The sequence below is a fragment of the Eubalaena glacialis genome, chromosome 1 (genome assembly GCF_028564815.1).
Source record: "Eubalaena glacialis isolate mEubGla1 chromosome 1, mEubGla1.1.hap2.+ XY, whole genome shotgun sequence".
In the NCBI taxonomy this organism is placed as follows: Eukaryota; Metazoa; Chordata; class Mammalia; order Artiodactyla; family Balaenidae; genus Eubalaena; species Eubalaena glacialis.
In genome coordinates this window covers 126,894,346-126,916,405 of record NC_083716.1, presented here as the reverse complement: position 1 = coordinate 126,916,405, position 22,060 = coordinate 126,894,346, and the positions used below count along the sequence as shown (strand labels likewise).

Below are 22,060 nucleotides of genomic sequence, written 5' to 3'. Positions count from 1 at the left end.
ATTTAATACAAATTTCTTTGCTTATAAAAATTCTATATTAAATACATGGAAATAAAATCACCTGGGGTTTCACTTTATGTTGCCAGTAAATAAATATCTTATTTAGAAGCATAAAAAGGATATAAATAGTTGAAAACACTGGTTTTAAATTAGATGCAGACTAAATCCTAGCCCAGCATTTGAGAAAGGAATTTAACTCGTCTAAGCTTTAATTTTCCTGTTTGTAAAGTGAGGAGACTATTTCCACGGTAATCACTATGAGAATTAAATAAGGAATTTATAAAGTATTAATAGCAAAGTCTACTGGGCACCGTAGTTGAATAAATTATGAGTGTATGTAGCTTACGATACACTGTAATTACTTACAAATACTGGAAATAAGAATATTTAACCACAAAAATTCAAACGGATTAGCTATGTAGTTAACAAATTGATGTTCTAAAAACCCGCCAATTCTCTTACCCTCCAGTTTCGAATCCTCTTCAACCTACTAGGCGTTTTCTCCAATATTTGTAGAAACTCATGTGTTAGCTCTAAAGATAAAATTCAAATTTAAAACTTAGAAGGTGCCTTTAGATTTAGAATTCTCTCAAGTGGGTAATATTAGAAAGAAAGCTCAAGAGTTCATCTACTTCACTATCACCCTCCTAATTCAACCATCAGCACATACAGAAGTAGACACAGCTCTGAACTGGTATTTTCAAAGATGAATCTTAAAAAAATTTGTTTTAATTAAACAAAACAAAACAAAACACTCCTCCCACACCCCCTTGATTTTACATGCTTACTTAGAATCTCTGGAAAATTTAGTCACATTTAAAAAATTCCTTCCAAATGGAAAATCTCTATTAGGCAAACATCATAGTAATAATTGTGATGGGCAAGATCCATCAGTAGATTCTTTAAAATCAGTGGGCAAAAGTTTAAGGAAAAAGAGAATATTTGTATAATCCCAACATACTGTCCTCAAGATATTTATTAATTATAAAGAGAAAATTAGTAACTTTGTGACCTTAACCAAGTGATCATGATTATCATTACCAGCAATACGACATATCAACATGATACCCCATGATAAAATGCACAGTAGGATACAACCCACTTCTGTGGTATTCTTGCCAAAAACGCGTAACTTCACTCTAATAATGGGAAAACATCAGACAAACTCCAATTGAGGAACATTTTATAAAGTAACTGACCATTCTTCTTCAAAGTGTCAAGGACATGAAAGAAAAGGAAAGATTGAAAAACTATCACAGATTGGAAGAGATTAAAGGGGCATGCCAACTAAATGGAACATGGGATTCTAGAATAGAAAAACTGGGGAAATTTGAGTAAAATCTGTAGTTAATAGTATTATACCAATGTTAACTTCTTGGTTTTGATAATCATGTTATTATTATAGAAGATGTTAACATTAGAGAAACTGGGTGCAGGGTATAACAGTACAGAATCTGTACTATTTCACAATTTCTTTAGATTTAAAACCATTTCAAAGTTAAATGAAAAAAATTCCTTTACCTATACCCATAACTTCCTAGCAATCAACACTAGTAACATTATCAGTAAATCACCCTGGTCATATTTTTACAATTTTTTTCCTAAAATTTAGGATTACAATGAGATGACCCACTTTTCCAAAGTGGTGTGGTTATGATGAATTATAGTTTTTGACTCCAAAATAGTGTCATTAATAAAGTTATTGGCCACTCTCAATACAAATAATAATATTAGTCAAATGAATTACAATGTCACGTAATATTATTAATGCCAATTTAACAGAGACTAGATTCATGCAAAAACTCGGCACCATTATATGCTCACAAGCTGTGAGCAACTAATTCCTGCTAAAGTCTCAGGAGCTTTTCGATTCAGTCTGGATGAAAACAATCTAATGTCTGTACTACCATTTCTTCATCTGAAAAAAAAAGACCACTTTTCTACTTGGACACAGCAGTAAATCTAGCAGACACATGCCTTTGGGTCCAAAATTAACAATAAATTGTTTTGACTCAATTTCAGAAAAAATTCAAGTTATAAAAAACACATGAGGGTTTGTTATTAATCATTAAAAAAAACGAAACCACCAAGCCCTCCCCCTCCCAAACCCTGTTACAGGTAGGCCAAATACAAGCCACCGTTGTTTTGGGGACAGGCATTAAATGAATTATTTTAGTAAACACTGATGCTTCAGACACCATGATAAAATTCAGATACTCTTAATATCTTATACTTTGTTACTTTACTTTTACGGGATCACAATGTGATCCCATAAAAATGTGAGAAAAGGCTGCTACATAATATGTTGAAATTTTCAATGTGTTAAGTGTCCAAGATTCCTATTCAGTGGTTCTCCAAATGAATAATGTACTTGAGCCTTTTCAGAATAGAAGCAAAGGGATATTTAGGTGCCTCCTGTTTTGTCAAAAAAAGACTTTACCTATTGATACAATTTAAGAGCAGGATAAAAGGCAGATTACTCGCTTTTTGTGAGCTTTATTTTAGCACCATATATACAAACTATTTTTATTAAGTTTATGCCTATTTTATCTTATCTATTGACTGCTAAAATAAGACGCTGGCATAGGTAACCTAATTTCAAGTCACAGATGGAAAAAAATAAGCCCCCACTAGTTTTTTATTTTTTAATTTTTATCATTATTTAAAAAAATTTTTTAGTGGAGTATAGTTGCTTTACAATGTTTTTTTTTGCCCACACCTCGCAGCACGCAGAACTTCCCCCACCAGGGATCGAACCTGCATCCCCTGCAATGGAAGCGTGGAGCCCTAACCACTGGACCTCCAGGGAAGCACGCCCCCCCCACTAGTTTTTAGAAGATGTTATTTCAACTCACTGAAGATTTCCTACCACTCTGAATAACCTTTAAAAAAACCTCTGGCAATGTAAGGAAAAGAGGATAATCATGCGGCAGTAATACAGCATGAGGTATATAATCCAGGAGAAATTTTTCAGGGAGGAAAAAAAAAGAAAACAAAATCAAGAGACCTAACAAAGAGCATATTTTACCACAAGGGTAGGCAAACTATCACCAGTGGGCCAAATATGACCTGCATCCTGTTTTTGTAAATAAAAGTTTTACTGGAACACAGCCACTCATTTTACAGGTTGCATATGGCTGCTTTCCAGCTGCGGTGGCAGAGTTGTCTAGGTGCATAGATAGTATAGCCCACAAACCCTAAAATAGTTACTATCTGGCCCTTCACAGAAAAGGGAGCAGACCCTTAAAGAAATTTCTGTCTTAAAGAAGCATCTAAGATATTAATGGAAAACCACATTCCAAAGCCATAGGGGTCTCTCACTTTATATAACGGAAGTCATGTATATCCAGTTTTCAAATTAGCTTCAATTTTGTAAAGGAAATTGGGGAAAGCCCACAAAAAGAAGCAGAAAACCTAACATACCAGTTTAGATTTATGTATATATTAGGTAAGAAATGTTATCTATCTCCTTTCTGAAATCTAGAGTGCCTGGTTAAAATGTCTTAATCCCCAAGAATCCCCTGCCTCTGGCCTGCTTATTTCTCTACCACAAAAACGTCCTATCAGGAGACCTCCAAATTCCAGGTCCATAATGTACAAAACTTATACTCCCAATCTTTCCTTGTCAATTCATACGTATTAATGCAAGACAACAATGACACACTTTACCATCAGTGGAACAGAGCAAGGAATATTACCATGAAAATACCTTTAGCTCACTGCTTCACATCTTCTACAGTAAGTTAATACCTGACTTTGTGTTTATACATTTTAAACTCAACAAAATTAGTTTATTTTTTATTTATTTTTAAAAATTTATTTATTTATTTTTGGCTGCACCAGGTCTTCGTTGCTGTGCACAGGCGGCTTTCTCTAGTTGTGGCAAGTGGGGGTTACTCTTCGTTGCGGTGCACGGGCTTCTCATTGCAGTGGCTTCTCTTGTTGCGGAGCAGGGGATCTAGGAGCACGGGCTTCAGTAGTTGCGGCACACGGGCTCAGTAGTTGTGGCGCACGGGCTTAGCTGCTCAGCCTCATGTGGGATCTTCCCGGACCAGGGATTGAACCCGTGTCCCCTGCATTGGCAGGCGGATTCTCAACCACTGCGCCACCAGGGAAGCCCAAAATTAGTGTACTTTAAATTAGGTATTCTTGTATTATCAACCTGTAGTACTATAAATCATTTCTTTGAAAAGTCCTGAAAGGGCTTTAGATATTGAGTGGTGGTTAATATATGCTCATTTTTTTTCCCCTTTAGGCTAATGAATCCTTATTTTCATCCTGTTCATTTGATCATGTAACTATACTTTTCTTTTTTTAAATAAATTTATTTATTTATTTATATTTGGCTGTGTTGGGTCTTCGTTGCTGCGCGTGGGCTTTCTCTAGTTACGGCAAGCGGGGGCTACTCTTCGTTGTGGTGCGCGGGCTTCTCATCGCGGTGGCTTCTCTTGTTGCGGAGGACGGGCTCTAGGCACGCGGGCTTCAGTAGTTCAGTAGTTGTGGCTCGTGGGCTCTGGAGCACAGGCTCAGTAGTTGTGGCGCACGGGCTTAGTTGCTCCGCGGCATGTGGGATCTTCCCGGACCAGGGCTCGAACCAGTGTCCCCTGCATTGGCAGGTGGGTTCTTAACCACTGTGCCACCAGGGAAGCCCTGATCATGTAAACTATGCTTTTAAATTCTACTGCCAAATTGTTAAAATGGAATTACGTTTTTAAAGAGTCTTTATCTTTTCAAAATAGATGAAATATTAATAGATGAAATGATGTCTGGGATTGGCATCAAAATAACTATGGGGGAAGGAGGATGTTGGATTGGCCAGAACTGATAACTTCAATTGAGCATGAGTATATGGGGACTGAGTATTTTTTCAAACCTATATAAAAGTAGATAGAAGTTTTAATCCATAATAAAAAAAAAATTTTAATGTAACAAAAAGATTTATTTTCTCTACTTACCATCTAGTAATTCCAGAGTAACTGTAGGATCCACATATTCCCACCAATGTTTTCCATCAGTTGACACGGGAATCTCCCAATTGGACCATTTGCAAGCCAAATGAATGCATACACATGCTATCACTGTTGGTTTATACTGAAGACAGAAGGTTGTAAGATGCAGACTGTTGTGGAGCAGGTTTGAAACGAAGAGTCATAGAAATTCAAATATGTAAAACAAAGAAAAACATTTACCAATAAGATTAGAGCAAAAACAAAATTATAAAGGTTTTCTTTTTCAAGTCTAGAGTATAAAACCTTATTTTATTAAATTATAAGTTAACATTGTAACACTTTTTATGACTATGGTCAAAAAATTTGAACACTAAAAAACCTATATAGATTATGAACATTTTCACACTCTTACTTCCTAGAGTACATTAGTATTTTATTAATACTACTAATATATTAATATTTCTAATTTTTTTTTTACATCTAAATTAAAAGTATTTTTACCTCTCTATAAAAGGAGAGGAAGACAGTATATTTCAACTAATTACTACATACAAGTAAAACGCTTTAAACTTTCTTTGGTGGTATTTTTGTTTCTTTTGTAATGTCATGGCAAAAAACTAAAGAAAAAGCAGAAGACTGTAAAACTGACAAGGTGATTTCAATAACACATCATAATCAGGGATTACCACTTGATGTGGCGTAACAAACATTAATTCTTAAGTAACTCAGACAACTTAAAACCTATCTAGGTAAAACTATCTTCTTCTCAGCAAAGCCACAGAGGAAACTTACCTTTTGCTGAACAGCTTGAAGGCCCAATGTTGTTAAATACTACAAAAATACTACCTCTCTCCTTCCATGACATGCCAAAGACTGGGCATGTAGCATGTCACAGCTAGCCTTTTCTAACCAAAGTTTTAAATTTAAGTGATTTTTTTGGCCTTGTTGTTCAGAATTTCTAGGGATAGAGGTTAAATCCCAACAACATATACCTAAGAAAATATATTGGCTTTTGCCAATCCCAAGTTTTAAACAAAACTTAACAGTGTCACAAGAAATTAAGGACCACATAAAGATGGTATGGTCCACTCCTCCCCAATGACTCATTTTAAAAACAAATTTAAATCATTAATATAATCAATCTAGAACAAAATTAATATATTAGATGTGAAAGACTTTTAAAAACTATTCTTCCAGTTCAGTTTCAGAATTGATGAAAATGTCTACTGATCAAGCACAAACCCATACCATTCTTTATGTGAACTGAAGAGGAAGTTTTTTTTTTTAAAGTAAAAATTATACTTATGCAAATCAAGGCACTGATAGGACGTGACTACTACTAATCTACTACTGGCGGGTATTATCTGGAAAAAAAACCCCAAGTTATATAAATTTTATTTATTAAAAAAGCTTTAATGATTATTTTAAAGTTAAGATTGGATCAATGTGAAATTTTTTAAAATTGTCATTTAACTATAATTGTAAACTAGAAATAGCTTTATACTTACCAAGTTGCTCGAATTTCTACGTTAAGTTTAGCTCTTTGTAATCTTTAGCTGCTATTCAGGCTACCAATTTTAGACTTATGCACTCACAAATCGAGAATATGTCATCAAAAAGCACCACTACACTTCACATTGTGCATTTAACCCCTCTGTGCCAAAAGTCCCTTGTACAATACACCGCAAAGCAGACAGGAAGGTACCACCACAGTAGATGGTCCAGTCTCCTGCTGCAACAAGGGTAAGAGACACATTGAGGGGGCCCTGCATTAAAGGAAGCTATAGTGTGCTACAACAGTGCAACAAAGAGGGTCAGGATAACAACCTGTTGGTAGCCATGAAATAGGATGTCTGTGCCAAATCCTTGCTTGCTGTAAGAAAAGAAAAAAAAAACGAAGACAATACTATCAGCTTTAACATGCTACCATCGAAAAGTTCTCAACACAACAAAAACTTCAAAGATTTGTACACAAAAAGTAAATTTTACTTACTACTTACAAATATCACAAGAGCGCCATCATTTTCTATACTACTGAAAATCTTCAACAACATTCACTCAAATGTTTCTTGCTATCCCCCAAAGATCTGAGAAACAAGCCGATTTGCTTTTAGCTAGCCAGTTACAAGGGCTAAACTTGTTACTAATTTAAGCATCTAGTCAGCTAAAAGTTGCAATAAAGCATTCTCCTGGATTTAAAAAAAAAAAAAAAAGAAGAAGAAGAAGAAGAAAAGATTTTGAAGTCTAATACAAAATACAAAGAGTTGCCTGCCAGACTTAATCCTCAGTCATCATATTTAAGCTGGTTTAAGTACTTCCACCAAAAGAAAAAACAAAAACTAACCCCCAACCCCCAAACTCAGAGAGGACAAACTGCTCAGTTTTTCATCATGCTACTAAGCATCAACAGAGAATAAACAACCTAGAAACATCATAAGGATGTAGATATAGAAAACACCACTGTATTATTTTTAAATTATATAATCCAGTTAACGATAACGTTAGAAAAGATACAAGTACTCTAGAGGAATCAGGATGCTTCAATACTGGTCCTCAATAGAAAAGCAATTTTTAACAACTAGCTTCTTGAAACACTGAAATTGAAAACAGTTCCCCTCTCCCTTCTTCTGCTTCTTACTCTTCCCAACAGGGATGCCTCTGCTATAGTCTCCCCCTTTTCCCCAATTACATTCATAATCACTGACATACCTTTCCTCTCTGCTCACCTAGGATCAGTTCACCTCAGCTCACCCCCTCTAACAGGTCTCAAATTCCTTGCCCTCTCCTATTTTTATTTGTGGCACCTGTAATTCCCCGCTGCCCCATGTGGATCATCAACATAAAGGTTTACAAAAGGGATTTGGGTTTAGCAGAGTTGTGCTAAGGAAGAGTATCAAAGCATCAGATGTCTTGGAGGCAGTGTGACTTAAGTATGGCATTCTTTCCTGGTGGGGAGGGAAGGAGAAATCACAGAAATGAAAGGTCCCTGTAAAATGACATCAGCCAATCCTTCAGCAAAGTAGCATAATAACTTTCTCATCTCCAGAGGTCGGGGGCAGGGGAGAACTTCAAAGAACTCAAACCTTTTACCCTCACCCCCACCCACGAAAGAATCAAAACATACAGAAAAGTAAGTAAAAATAAGCTTAAATTGCTATTGCAGTTTTCACCTCAGAATATGTAAATTCAATAACCTATTAAAAGTCATTAAAACAGAGAAGAATGTAGGGAAAATGTTCTTTTGTTAGCTGAAAGTGGTTTTAGGGGCAAAGGAAAAAAATATACCTAACACGAAAGAACATTTTAAAAATGGAGTAAGATGCAAATTATAGTTACTTGAAATGTTAGTCAGACAAAATGATGTTAAACACATATGAGAGTCGTACTAAAATTTAAGAATTGGTCACATTTTAAACATTAACAACAACAACAAAAAAATCAGATGTAAATATTTTGCTTTGGATGATATATCAAATTCATAGTTTTTGTAAATGTTTAAATTTTACTATTCAATTTTGCAAAATAAATGGACTTTAATGTCTCTAGCTTCTTTAGATAGGATTTAAGAGAAGCTGACTCAAATTTCACAATAGTACGCTGAAAATTCAGTTTCATTTCCTACTAAGAGTGTGTGTGTGTGTATGTATATGCACATACACCTACATATTTTTAACCTATATTTAATATCTTCAACATCTTTCTTTACTAATCTCAACTTAAGGCAAATTATATGGCTCTCCATTATTTAAACAAAACAGCTTACCCTTTCAAGTTTTCAGGAAAACAGAACTTCTCTAAAGCTCTATTTCTTAATCCAACATCTACACTAGTTATCTATACAATTCTATACTACACTGTAATACTGAGGATGAGAAAGTGCTATAAAATATATAACCATGAAGAATAGAAACCAAAATTAAATACGTTCTAGTTTAGTTTATAAATGATAACATTTGCTTTTAGGATTAAAAAAATATAAATGGGATTTTTATTAGTCCATTTCTTAACAATGACAACTGTGGTACCAGACAACAGGTTTGTCTGTTTTAGTATGTAGCCATTAGCACAGTAATAAAACCTTAACCTAGGTATAAAGTGAATTCAATTTAGAATGAATAAGAGAACATTTAGGTGAACACTAGAAACAAGGCCTTCAAAAGTCTTACCCATTTTGTTTAGAATAAACCTAAACAAGTCTGGTGGTAAAGGAATGAAACTGCAAAATTTCATTTTCAAAAAGAAGTATCAGAAAAAGGCACACTAAAGGTTCCAAGTGGTTGCTATTAGTGTGTAACATTTCACATGGTTAACAGGAAAGTAGAAGTAGTACTGCATGCATCTGTGTGAAAAATTATTTCTAGAGATACGACGATAGATACATAGGATTCATTAACAAGAGTAGAAAAAATATATACCACATGCTTTATAAGGAGTAAAGAAAACAATACAAAAACTTTGTACTCCTGTTTATAAAAGGTTTAATAAGTACATCACATGCTGTTATATATCATGCTATACAATAATTTCTGCATTATACACAAAAAGGAAACCATTTTTAGTAATGCTAAAGAACTTTGAAAAATGTATTAAATCAATTCTGTTCAAACGAACATGGGCAAAACATTTCCCAAAATGACAAATCCGCTAAGAAAGGCAATTTTTATCTGAAAGATTTGAAGCTGACCTCCAAATTCTTAAACCGTAATCACTTTTCAGGAAGTCAATCAAAGTTTGACATAAATTGGAAATTAATACTATTTTCTGCACCTGTATGTTAAATTTGGCCTACATCTTAAATACTAACTGAATTGGGATGGGCATAGCCCAATGGGGAAGTAGAAAGAGTCCTAATATTTGGAAGCCCTCTAATTTTTTAGAGAAACAAGACTCTCACCTAAACTTAAAGGAAGCTAATTCACCAGGAAGAACCAAATATAGAAGTAGATGAATAGGTAGGTGTAGAACACTGAAAAATAATGCTTCAAAATGACATTTCTGCCATTTTAATAAAACTCAAGAAAAGGCTAGAAGAACAAAATAGCATTCAATTATCAATTATAGACAATAAAAAGCATTAAAACTTAATTTAAAAGTTTCACTTACCTCTTACTAACTGGGTACATTTCACCACATCTGTGTGTGGGTGTTCAATGGTGATCTCAAAACCTGAAATGAAAAGCACTTTTTTTCCCAATCACTTACCACTATAAGACTTGCCTGAGAAATGCCACTCATCACATAACCATAAACGTATATTTTTCATTATTAAAAAAACTCAAAGACAAGTTTCTCATCACTGACATGTTTATTATACCCCCAATCATAAGAAATAATATCTTCTCAAAAATAGTGTTCCAATTATGAAAACTGACAAAGTTATTTAGAGATAAGTAATATTTATTCAAAATTCTCAATTACAATTATTTTGAGACTATCCTCAAGTTAAAACAAACTAAAATCATGACAAATACAATTATTAAGCTTGCCCCACGGTTTAAGCAGGGAATTCAACTAGGTAACATATTTCTTAAATATATTCCAACTCTTTCAGAAGATGTGAAAAGAACATTTTTCATAAATATAACCTTTGGGCCACAGTGGGAGAAATGACCTTTTAAATATGGTCCTCTTATTTTCTCACTGTGCCTTAAATCAATGGGTTTCAGTTAGCTTATAACTACATTTCATTACTAATAAAAATAAAATTGTTAAGGCAAGTGAACCTTATAGGCCTCAAGATTAAATCAGTTTCTAAAACCAAAGACAACATGTTGAAAAGCTATCATGTCCAGTGAACCCCTTAGGTAGGGCAGGGTTTTTCCGTTTCCTTTTTTTTTTTTTAAAGTGGAGGTCGTTGTATGGTGCCTTCAGCAGTAGTAAAGGAATAACATCCTAATAAACAGATTATCTGGATTTATAAAGTTATTGTGTGGTCTCTTCATATTTCTACTGTTATTAAACCTGCAAAATCGCACTTTAACAAAAGCCATAGTTATAGCTTGTAAATTCTAATGCTCCCCTTAAAATAATGCTATTCATTCTCTGTGTTTAAGAATCTGTCATCAACAATATGAATACGATACATTGATTTTATATGATAAAATAACTATTTTAAAATGTTATTTTCCTTCAACTTTCATTATTTGTAAAATTTCATATTTATATAATAAAATGGTAACACGCTAAATAATTGGATTTGGAGGGAATAAAAAGACTCTCACTTTTATTTTTATATCTTTATATTATAAAAACTTTCAACAAGTTATATGTGTTTCAAACAACCTACTTTTGTAATAAAAAGAATCTGTCATGATGGAAAGCTATGATTATTAGACTTCTATTCAACATTTGGGAATGGAGTATAAATAAGATAAAAATAACTACCATAATAAATAATGATTATTTATGAAACACTATGTGGCAATTTTTTTAAAAAACAATCTTTCATCTTCAAATTCACAATGCTAAAGCTACATTATTATTCCACCTTGCACATACAGGATGGCGGTACGAAAGGTAAAGGAACTCTGACCAAGTTTAGAAAGCAAGTAAAGAGGCCTACATATTTAAGCGCAGATCTCCATAAAGCCTATGTTCTTCCCACTACACCCTCCTAGGTTCTTCCAGAAGTAATATATGACTGTACACAATCAAAACCTGCTTAGGGCTCAACCTCCTCAAGAGTAAAGTAAAAGATTAGAATAAATGATTTTTACAGATACTTAAGTTGCACAAACCTTGCAGACAATATAACTTTTAGACAAGGACGATCAACATTTAAATAACTACTATGTCACATTTAAAATGATGTGATAGGGACTTCTCTGGTGGCACAGTGGATTAAGACTCTGTGCTCCCAATGCAGGGGGCCTGGGTTCGATCCCTGGTCAGGGAACTAGATCCCACACGCATGCTGCAACTAAGAGTTTGCATGCCACAAGTAAGGAGCCCGTGTGCCACAACTAAGGAGCCTGCCTGCCTCAACTAAGGAGCCCATCTGCCCCAACTAAGACCCAGCGCAACCAAATAAATATTTAAAAAAATAAAATAAAATGATGTGATAAATTCATAAGCTCTAGTACAGCAGGACTGCCATGTATGTTTATACATATTACAGTCATACACAATAGCCCTAAAGGACCATTTTATTCCCCAATGCAAATCCAAAATGAAGCACAGTGTCTCAACTATCTGAAAATATAAGAAATCACATTGAAGGCTATGTTTGCCTTTCAATTAAATGCTAAACAAAATTAAATTTTAAAAAATGGCTTCCTTAGAACCAGGCAATACTATTCTGGAACCAAACCTTATTTTCAAATGAAACTTTCTTCAATGATAAAATTATTCCAGAAATCTTTTCCTTTATTTAGAATACCGCATTGAAGAACACACACACAAATAATACCTGACATAAGTACATACCTAGGGTTTGTAGCATTATGGTTTCAAGTAAAACCAGTTCTTGAGTCTGCTGAAGGTAAGCCTGCCAGGTAAAAATAATAATATTAAAATGCTTAATAAACATAACACTACTAGACTATGGGACTGTTAAATCTCATGAGTATTATAGATTCATTACAAACTACTACAAGATAGTTTGGAAATATGAAGAAAATAAAACTGAGGGTGATAGAGAAAACCTATTTTCTGCGATAATTCTAAATTCAATTACTTCTAATACAGGAAATGTAAACAAAGCAAAACAAAACAAAACAAAAACCAATCTAAAAATAATAATATGAAAGGGGGTAGGTTAATTGAAAAAAGACATCTCCAGTCTGTAAGGTAAAACTTTACCCAGGCATTGGTGCTTCAGGACTCATTAAGGACAGGAAGCGCCAACCCAAGTAAGATTAAATTCGAACTGGCCTTTAAAGAAAAGGATTCATCAACTCACTCTAGGATATTTCATGTGGTAATTCCTTGACTGTCACAGTAGGTCAGTGCGTTATTTTTTAGAATTAAATTCCTCTCTTCAGAAAAGACAAAATAAAACAATCCCTCAAACCCCTAGATCAAAAGAAAAAATTTTAGCTATAAAATACCAAAACAATGTACCATACACCTGTGGGGACAAAAATAGACGATCTTTTCCCTCAACTTCAATAAATCATTGCCCTAATGTAATTACTCGGGGAATAAAAGGTAGGAAAACTTTCCTGCCATCTCATTCTTATATCATGACAATTGACTAAGGTGATAAGAAAACTATATTATATATAAATATTCATTTCTGTAAGGACATATTGCTAAACTTAGAGTGAAAGCACCTTTAATTTTATTTATGCCCATTTTGAGATCACTGAGCTGAATTTTAAAATATAGATTTTTCTATTATTTGAACAATACCCTAAGCATTCACAAGAAATAATTCTGAATTTGTAAAGTTAATAGAAACTATAAGAAGTAACTTTAAATAATCATACATTCTCTATTATTGAATGGCTACATTAATATTTTAGTCCCTTAAAGCCAACATGTAGGATAAAACCTGTCATTAATAAAATCAGATATATTTAATTTGGACCTTAAACTTGATCCAAATGAAACTGAATTAATACAGTCTGGTAGTCATTCAGTAGTTAACAGTTCCTGATAAAGCAACTCACTTACATAGGAGTGCTAGAAAAAGGATTTCAAAGGCCCAGAATGCTAGCTTCTGTTTTAAGATGTCAGAACATTTAAAAATGGTGTTTTCAAACAAGGTCTATTGAAACATTGGTGATGAACAAGCTGTTTGTAAACCAGTATTACTCTTTAGGAAAACAAAAATAATTTCAAAATGACACTCATGAAAGCATGGTAAAATAAATCTTTATGTATCAGAGAATAGTAGTAGCATACACGCATTAATAAAGGAACACTTCTATAAAAAGAGTAATTACTGGTCTAGAGATAAATCCAGAGGTTTTTCTATTCCCTCATTTGCCGACAATTTAAGAGAATTATATAATCTCTGGTCTTAAATACACCCAAACGATGGAGGTGATACGATATACCCTCTACATATATCACAGGTTTGCTGTGAGGATAAACAAAATGTGAAACACTTAAAAAGTACCTTTGAATCAAAGCTTTACATGATGCAGAATGACAATGAAATTAATGAACATAACATGAAATATGTTTCTGTCAGATCACTTCCTGGTATTACATTCCTAAGTCGTAATAGTAATAAGCAGCATTGGAAGGCAACACTAATTGAATTATATTTTTATTAAGTCTAAATAATGAAAAGGTTTCAAAACCCAAAACACCCAATTTTTACATACATCACACTTAGTATCCAGCAGTGGCTCTAGGGGATGAAGACAAGCATGTGCTACTTTGATAACATGTTCAAGTTTTCGAGCCTGTTCTTCTACTTTTGCAGCCAAAAATAATGCAGTAGGTGATATTATCTGTGGAAAAGATAAAATTTGGTAATTTAAAAACAAATAAATTTTGCAAACACCTTCTACTTTCTAAGGGGGGGACATGCAAGAAAGGAATGCAATATTAATAGTATGAACTGAAGTTGGGCTATGACGAGATTAAATTTTTAAAAAGTTATTCATTAGATAGAACTAGTTACCTCAGTCTATAAAATCTGTTTTACTTGTTTTGCAAGTAGAATTCTAAAAGGAAAAAGACTTATACTTTAGCTAAAAGAAAGTTTAAATAACATTAACGCACATTATGGAGGTAAAGGAAAAAACTCAAGCAAAATAATGAAGCCAAAGCTTTAAAAAAAAAAAAGAAAGAAAGAAAGAAAAAAGAAAAAAAAGAAAAGTGGGTAACGTATACCCAGATTTTCCCTCTTTTGAGGCAGTCACCACTTACTAGGATTCTTTTAATCAATGCTTCATTTTGTGGCTAAGAGCTATACAAATCTTGCTCAAGAGAGAAAAAGAACAAGAATCTACAAGGCAAAATAAGAGGATTCTGAACATGAAACTGCTACTTAATATCTCTATTACTTCAATACAGCAATATTAAAAGTAGCTAAAAAACCAGGGAATATAAACATGTAAGACAAACCAATAGAGTAGAAACCTTTCTAACTGGAGATGAAAAAAGTAACTTTTTTTTTTTAGCTTTAGTAAGTTATGTTCTTGGGATAGAAATATAAGAACATTGCACTATAAAGATATTGACTAAGAGAACAACAATTCTGAGCAAATATTTATCCAAAAACTTAGTCGTAAACCAAATAATTGCTGACTCAGAAAACGGGCATAATTTAAATTCAAATAACATTCTACGAATACTTACAAAAAATATGTCATGAAAAGATAATTTCTAAACATCAAGATTCAGGTACATTATTTTTCAAGAGATGAATATCTGAGTCTAACTGCATCTGAGGGGTTATCAATCACTACACAGAAACAATGCCAAAAGAAGGAGGGGAGGAGAGAGAGGGGGGCATAAATCAAGCTACATGATTTGGGTAGTTAACATAAGGAGAAAATTTGATACAGGGGAGGTGGACCCTTTCTTCTGATAGCTTTTAAAACAACTTATAAATATCATTCTTGACATATAAAATTTAATCACTGGATTTTGGATCTGAAAGGGGCCTTCTCTAGTCCAACTGCATTTGCAGATGAGTAAATGGAGTAAAAGTGACTTCACGAAGTTCTCTTCCTATGTATAAATCTTTAAAACATACCTAAAATTAAGTGAGTTTCGCTACAAACAACCAGAAATAATGTTACCTTAAATAGACTGAATAATTCCATCTTGGACTTTCAATTTATTTCAGTCTCTTAAAATTAAAATTACAACAGGAAATGGTTTAAAAAATTGAGAATGCTCAGAAAAGCAACTTATTCTTAGTTTTCATAGATATAGACTAAACTGTTATTCTTTACAACAGATTTAATTAAGCAATACCAAAATTAGTCAATATCCTTGAAATACCAGTTATATGGCAGTCATCCAGGGCAGGGGGGTCCCTAAGATGTAGAAAGTGTAAGATAACTGAGAGTGAACAATTATCTTCTATCTGTTCTGTCATTCTGTCTACATACTGAAAATTTCTTACCACTGCTACCTAGTCTGTTTGATTAATTCCTTTTCTATTTAACAGCTTGCGTCAAAAGATCACACCCCCCCAAGGTAAAATTCCCGAGTCAGAGCAAATTGCTCTTCTTTATTCAATAGGAAACGGTGTATTCCTCTATCATTGTACTTACACTGTACTCTAACTTGGGGTTTATTAATTTTGTCTGCCCTACCAGTCTAGAAGCAGCTTGAACACAGAGACTAAATTATTCATTCGTGTTCCCATTACCTAGCATTGTGCAGCTGCTGTTCAAAATACTTGCTGAATGAATGACATGTGGATAATCCATATATTAATATAAAGGCACCAATATTAAGTTCAGAGTATTCCAAATGTCACAACAAAAAATCTAAGAGCCAATGCCAAGGTAAGAAATGCAAGAGACACTCAATAAAATGAAGATACTCTTAGTTTCCCACAAGCTCTCATTTATTATCTCGTTCATGTCTAAGAGGGAAATGGCTAAGTCAACCTTCAAATGCTAGAACTCTTTGTCAAACAGTGAAGCAATACAGGCTCAAGTGAAAAGTCAAATTAGACTGAACTTAATATTAATATTTAAACTGTCTTCCTAACACCAGAATTTCTCTTACTTGCCTAAAGGGCATTTCTAAAAGTCTCCAATGAGTTTTTCTTGGTAAAATCTCTTAGGACTCCCAGTCACAGCTCCATCCTCTTCAGACTTTTTGTAAACCTCAATATCAAGAAGCACTTTCAAACCACATAGCTCTTCTCCTTAGAAGACAGTCTCAATGGACACAAAATATGCATGCTAGTGAATGATTCTAAAATTCTACAAAAAAGTTTTAAAAATTAAGTATTCAAGGAGCTAAGCAATGATCTTCAGGATAGGTTCCTGGTTTATTTACCCACACTCCTCACAGAAGTCTTTCTGTTCTCCCTCTAAATAGGGCTCAATTCTCATCCTCCTCCAGTGCAACTAATACCCAACACTCTTCCAAAGTTCCTGGTGAAATCCACTACCTCCATTCACATTTCCTCCTCTACTGCCTGCAAACATCTTACTCCATCAGGGCTGTAAAAACAAAACAAAACAAAACACCTTTTTAGATACTTTGTGAATATCCATGCGAGGCTTTAATTTTAAGGATGACTAAGGAAGGTAATCAAACTAGGTACCACTGTTTTTTGTATGAAAAGCTGACTTTGTTGTGTGGCTTATTAAAACAAAAATAACTCAAAAACCTTTAAGTAACGACAATACTTCTAGTTGGTCGGTGGCTTTTAAAGGTGAGCATACTTTTGAAGGCAACAAACATTCATTAGCATACTTGGTTCAAAGTAAAAGAATTCACACCAATATTGGAGTAGACATTTGGTTGGTTCAAATGACCAATTACAAACTGAGATTCAGTTCACTGGGGACAGGGTCCATGCACTATTCATCTTTTGTGTTCTGTTACTGAGTTTAATAAACTTTCTCAAGTTACTGTAACTAAAGGGAAGAAAAACTGATCTTTAAATAGTGTCCACAGTCTGTCACTCTAACAGATGTACAACTATTTCAAGGGCATATTACATTCTCAAAACAAAACAAATTTCTACAGAAATATACCATACAAATGATGGAGAGGGGGAGGTAGAGGTGATGAAGCCAGCTGTAGCACAGTAGTCAGACTGCCTCAGTGGAATCCTGGCTCTGTTATCTGACTAGCCTAGGCAAATTACTTATTCTCTTTGTGGCTCAGTTTCCGCATCTGTAAAATGGGAGAAATAGTATCTGCTTATAAAGTTGTGGTAAGAATTAAATGAATCAATATATGTAAAGCACTTAGAATAGTGCCCCATAGTAATATGACTCAAATATTATTATCACTATGCTGCAAAATTAAACAACAGTTGTGTATTTTTAGGGTTGATCTTAAATTTAAAAAGTGATTTAACACGCTCATCAAAATTCCCTTCTTTCTTGCTCACCTTCTTTCTTCCATGGTTAAACTCAATTCTTTAAAGGGTTCATTGTAGTCCTAACTAATAAGCAGATTCAAACACTGATATGATGACACTTGACTTTACTTCAATGATTACACTTGTACTCCTCTCTTCCCTTCTCCCTCCAGTTGTTTTTACATTCTTCTCTTATTCTATTCCTTTGTATGTTTCCATTCCTACCTCTTGATCTGACTCCCTTCCTTCTCCATCTTTCTCCTCCTGCCCATTCCTGGCCGCTGTCTCCCCTTCTGCTCATGATGCCCTCACTGCTGACATTCTTCACTCTCCATTGCTGGCTTCAACCCTGATAGTTGGAGGCAAGGTCAGTTTGCATTAACAAAAAGCTTGGGTGATTTCTAAGTCACTGAAAATGGCTACATCAAAATCAGTTTCAAATAAATCATTCTGGTCTTTATTCTTTTAGTAGTTAATTTTCTGCATACACTTTGTGTATACATTTTTATTTAAGAACTAGACATAGCTGTTTTATTACTCTTCAACTTTAGATCTCCTAATCCAAAAAAGCCCTAACAGAAGCAAAGACCTCCAAGTCTGCTTTCTATTTGCTAATACATCATCAACGAGCTTTTTCTAATCTTTTCTTAGGTTTCATCTTTAGGTCCTACAGGCTGGTGAGGCCATTTCTGCCTTGACCCTTAACTGCCCCAACACTTCCTGTCCCCTAAGAGTAAGAGTAACTATTTTCTGGGCCTTGAAGACGCTTCATTAGTAAATATCCAGCTAGTTCTAGGTATCACAGTCTGAATTTGGAACTCACTTGCCTATGGCTATAGCTAAGGAAAAGTGGTAATGGTAAAACTTCAGCAAACACTCACAGAAAGAGGATCCCAGAACAGGAAAAGTAAAAACTTAGATATAAAGAAAAACAGCCCCCTAACAAAGAAGAAAACGGAATAGGTCAAAACGTCCGTTTGTTACTAAGAAAGATCACCAAGCTTCAACAAATTAAACCAAAATTCCAGTACAATGTTAAAAAGGGGTTTAAACCCTTAATTTTACTGCACTGAAAAGACTGGCATTTCAGTGTTACAGAAAATGTCATTAACTCACTCCGGCATTTTAGCTGTTTTCCTACCCATATAATTATGTGTAAGTGTAATACTGTCAACGTAAGAAATTTTATGTTGAGAATTTAAAAAAATCTTCAGGTTGGATGTTATTTGGAACATCTAGTTACATTTAAAAAAAGAGCTGGCTTAATAAAGACTGAAAAAATACTAGTATTCAGTATTGCTGAAAAATAGTACTGATGAAGAGAATAGGGCTTGATTTCCAGAGTAATTACATTATATTTAAATACATTTTAATATGCTTAACACAATTTGGCATTTTAAAATTTATTTACTGAGGAGTACCTCATCATTATGAATTTGTTACAAAAATGAAAAAAAAATCAATTTATAGTTTAAAATACCCTTAGCATTTCAAATGTTGGTGTTCAACTCTCCCTTACATATTCAGCTCCTACCAGCCCATAATAAACAATCATAGTATTGTGAAATAAGAACATTAATGTTGCATATGTACTCTATCATACCACATAAACCTTAAAAAGACCACTTTTCTTCAGATGGCTAAACAAACAAAAACTAATATTATAGAAAAATTAATACTGTGAAGATGGCCTGATTCCCCAAATTGATCTACAGATTCACACAATCCCTGTCAAATCCCAGCTTCTTTTTTGCAGAAACTGACCAGCTGATCCTAAAATTCATACGGAAATGCAAGGGACAGAGAATAACCAAAACAACCTTGAAAAAGAAGAACAAAGTTGGGAAGACTCATACTTCCTGAATTCAAAACTTACAAGCTACAGTAATCAAGACTATGTGGTACTGCATAAAGACATATAGGTTGTGGAATACAGTAAAGAGTTCAGGGGCTTCCCTGGTGGCGCAGTGGTTGAGAATCTACCTGCCAGTGCAGGGCACACGGGTTCAAGCCCTGGTCTGGGAAGATCCCACATGCCGCGGAACAACTAGGCCCGTGAGCCACAACTACTGAGCCTGCGCGTCTGGAGCCTATGCACTGCAACGAGAGGCCGCGACAGTGAAAGGCCCGCACACCGCCATGAAGAGTGGCCCCCGCTTGCCACAACTAGAGAAAGCCCTCGCATAGAAACGAAGACCCAACACAGCCAAAAAAAAAATTTTTTAAATAAATAAATAAATAAATAAGCCAGGAGCTCTTTAAAAAAAAAAATTTCAGAAGTAAACATTATATTTATGGTCAACTGATTTTTCAACAAGAGTGTCAAGATAATTCAATAAACAGTCTTTTCATCTAATAGTGCTGGGACAACCATATAATCACATGCAAAAAACTGAAGTCCATCCCTCCCTCTTTAACACCACAAACCAAAAGTAACTGAAAATGGATCACAGGCCAAAATGTAAGAGTTAAAACTATTAAAAAAAACTCCTAGAAGAATATAGCAATAAATCTTCATGACTTTGAATCAGGCAACACTTTCTTAGATATACCAAAGCACAAGTGACAAAAGAAAATATTAATAAATTGGATACATGTGCTACAAATGACACCATCAAGAATGTGAAAAAGACAAGGAATGGAATGGAAGAAAATACTCCCAAATTATTTTTCTGATAAGCGATTGTTACCCAGAATATATAAAGACGTCCTACAACTTAGATTTTTTTCAATAAATATATACTACAGTGCCTTAGCAACTGCAGTGGGTTGAATCCACAGATGCAGAAACTTGTATACAGAGGGCAGGGCAACTGTAAAGTTCTATGCAGATTTCCTAATGTGTGGGGGTGGGGTCCCTAAACACTGCACTGTTCAAGGCTTAAGCATATACAAATGGCCAACACACACATGAAAAGACGCTCCAGACCATTAATCACTATGGAAATGCAAATCAAAACCACGAGATACTACTGTACACTCACTAGGATAACCATAATTTTAAAAAAAGACAGTTTAAGTGTGGCAAAAATTTGGAGAAAGTGGAACCATTTAACGTTGTTTGTGGGAAGGTAAAATGGTATGAATACTTTGGAAAACCATTTGGCAGTTTCACAAAATGTCTTTAAAAAAGCTATCCAAGGGACTTCCCTGGTGGTTCAGTGGGTAAGACTCCTCACTCACAATGCAGGGGGCCTGGGTTCAATCCCTAGTCAGGGAACTAGATCCCACATGCATGCTGCAACTGAGTGTCCACATGCAGCAACTAAGAAGTCCACATGCCTCAACTAAAAGATCCCTCACGCCACAAGGAAGATCCCATGTGCCACAACTAAGACCTGGTGCAGCCAAAATAAATAAATAAAAATAAATAAAATAAATATTAAAAAAAAAAAAAGCTACCTAAGATTACTGAGGTCTAGGTTTAACATACAATCCAGCAATTCCACTCCCAGGTATATACCCAAGAGAAAACAAAACCGTAACTCCACACAAAACCTTGCACACGAATGTTCACACCAGCAAAAAATTTGAAACAACCTAGATGTCCATAAACTGATAAATGGACAAATAAAATGAGATATATCCACACAATGAATGGAATGTTACTCAGCAGTAAAAAGGAATGAAGTGCTAATATATGCTACACCATGGGCAAATCTTGGAAACATTATGCTAAGTGTAATACCACATATTGCATAATTCCATTTATATGCAATGTCCAGAATAGGCAAATCTACAGAGACAGAATGGTTGTCCAGGATTGGGAGGGGGGAGAAAAATCAGCAAACTGCTAATAGGCATGGGGTTTCTTTTTGGGGTGATGAAAGTACTATACACTTAGATCGTGATAATGGCTGCACAACTGTATAAACATACCCACTGAATTGCACATTCTAAACTGGTGAATTTAAGGTATATTTTCATCGCCCCCAAAAGAAACCCTGTGCCCATTAGTTCACATCACATCTATTTCCTTAAATATGACATATACGGAGTACTTAACATGCCAGCTTTACAACCAGAACCACAACTTATATTTAAGTATAAAACATTAAGTTAATGCCCCAAAATGCTGTGGGGTGGTAAGGATGTTTCTATCACTTTCCTCATTCCCTAGAATCTGTATACATGTTTATAGTAGCATGTA

General features: G+C 34.4%; 1 protein-coding gene across 6 annotated transcripts in view; it reads right to left on the bottom strand.

Moving 5' to 3' along the window:
• Positions 1-22,060, bottom strand: part of CCNT2 (cyclin T2) — a 45,842-nt gene that overhangs the window by 2,910 nt on the left and 20,872 nt on the right. For 2 of the 6 annotated variants that reach the window (XM_061183395.1, XM_061183404.1), the window contains exons 3-8: positions 14,225-14,353; positions 12,375-12,435; positions 10,053-10,115; positions 6,777-6,822; positions 4,956-5,119; positions 463-533 (exon numbers count right to left, since the gene is read on the bottom strand). In XM_061183395.1, coding sequence (XP_061039378.1) covers positions 463-533; positions 4,956-5,119; positions 6,777-6,822; positions 10,053-10,115; positions 12,375-12,435; positions 14,225-14,353 — 534 coding nt within the window. Of the gene's footprint in view, positions 1-462; positions 534-4,955; positions 5,120-6,457; positions 6,823-6,942; positions 7,004-10,052; positions 10,116-12,374; positions 12,436-12,849; positions 12,902-14,224; positions 14,354-22,060 lie in introns of those variants that run through there. The other 4 variants (XM_061183414.1, XR_009700351.1, XM_061183438.1 and 1 more) reach the window with 4 other exon arrangements.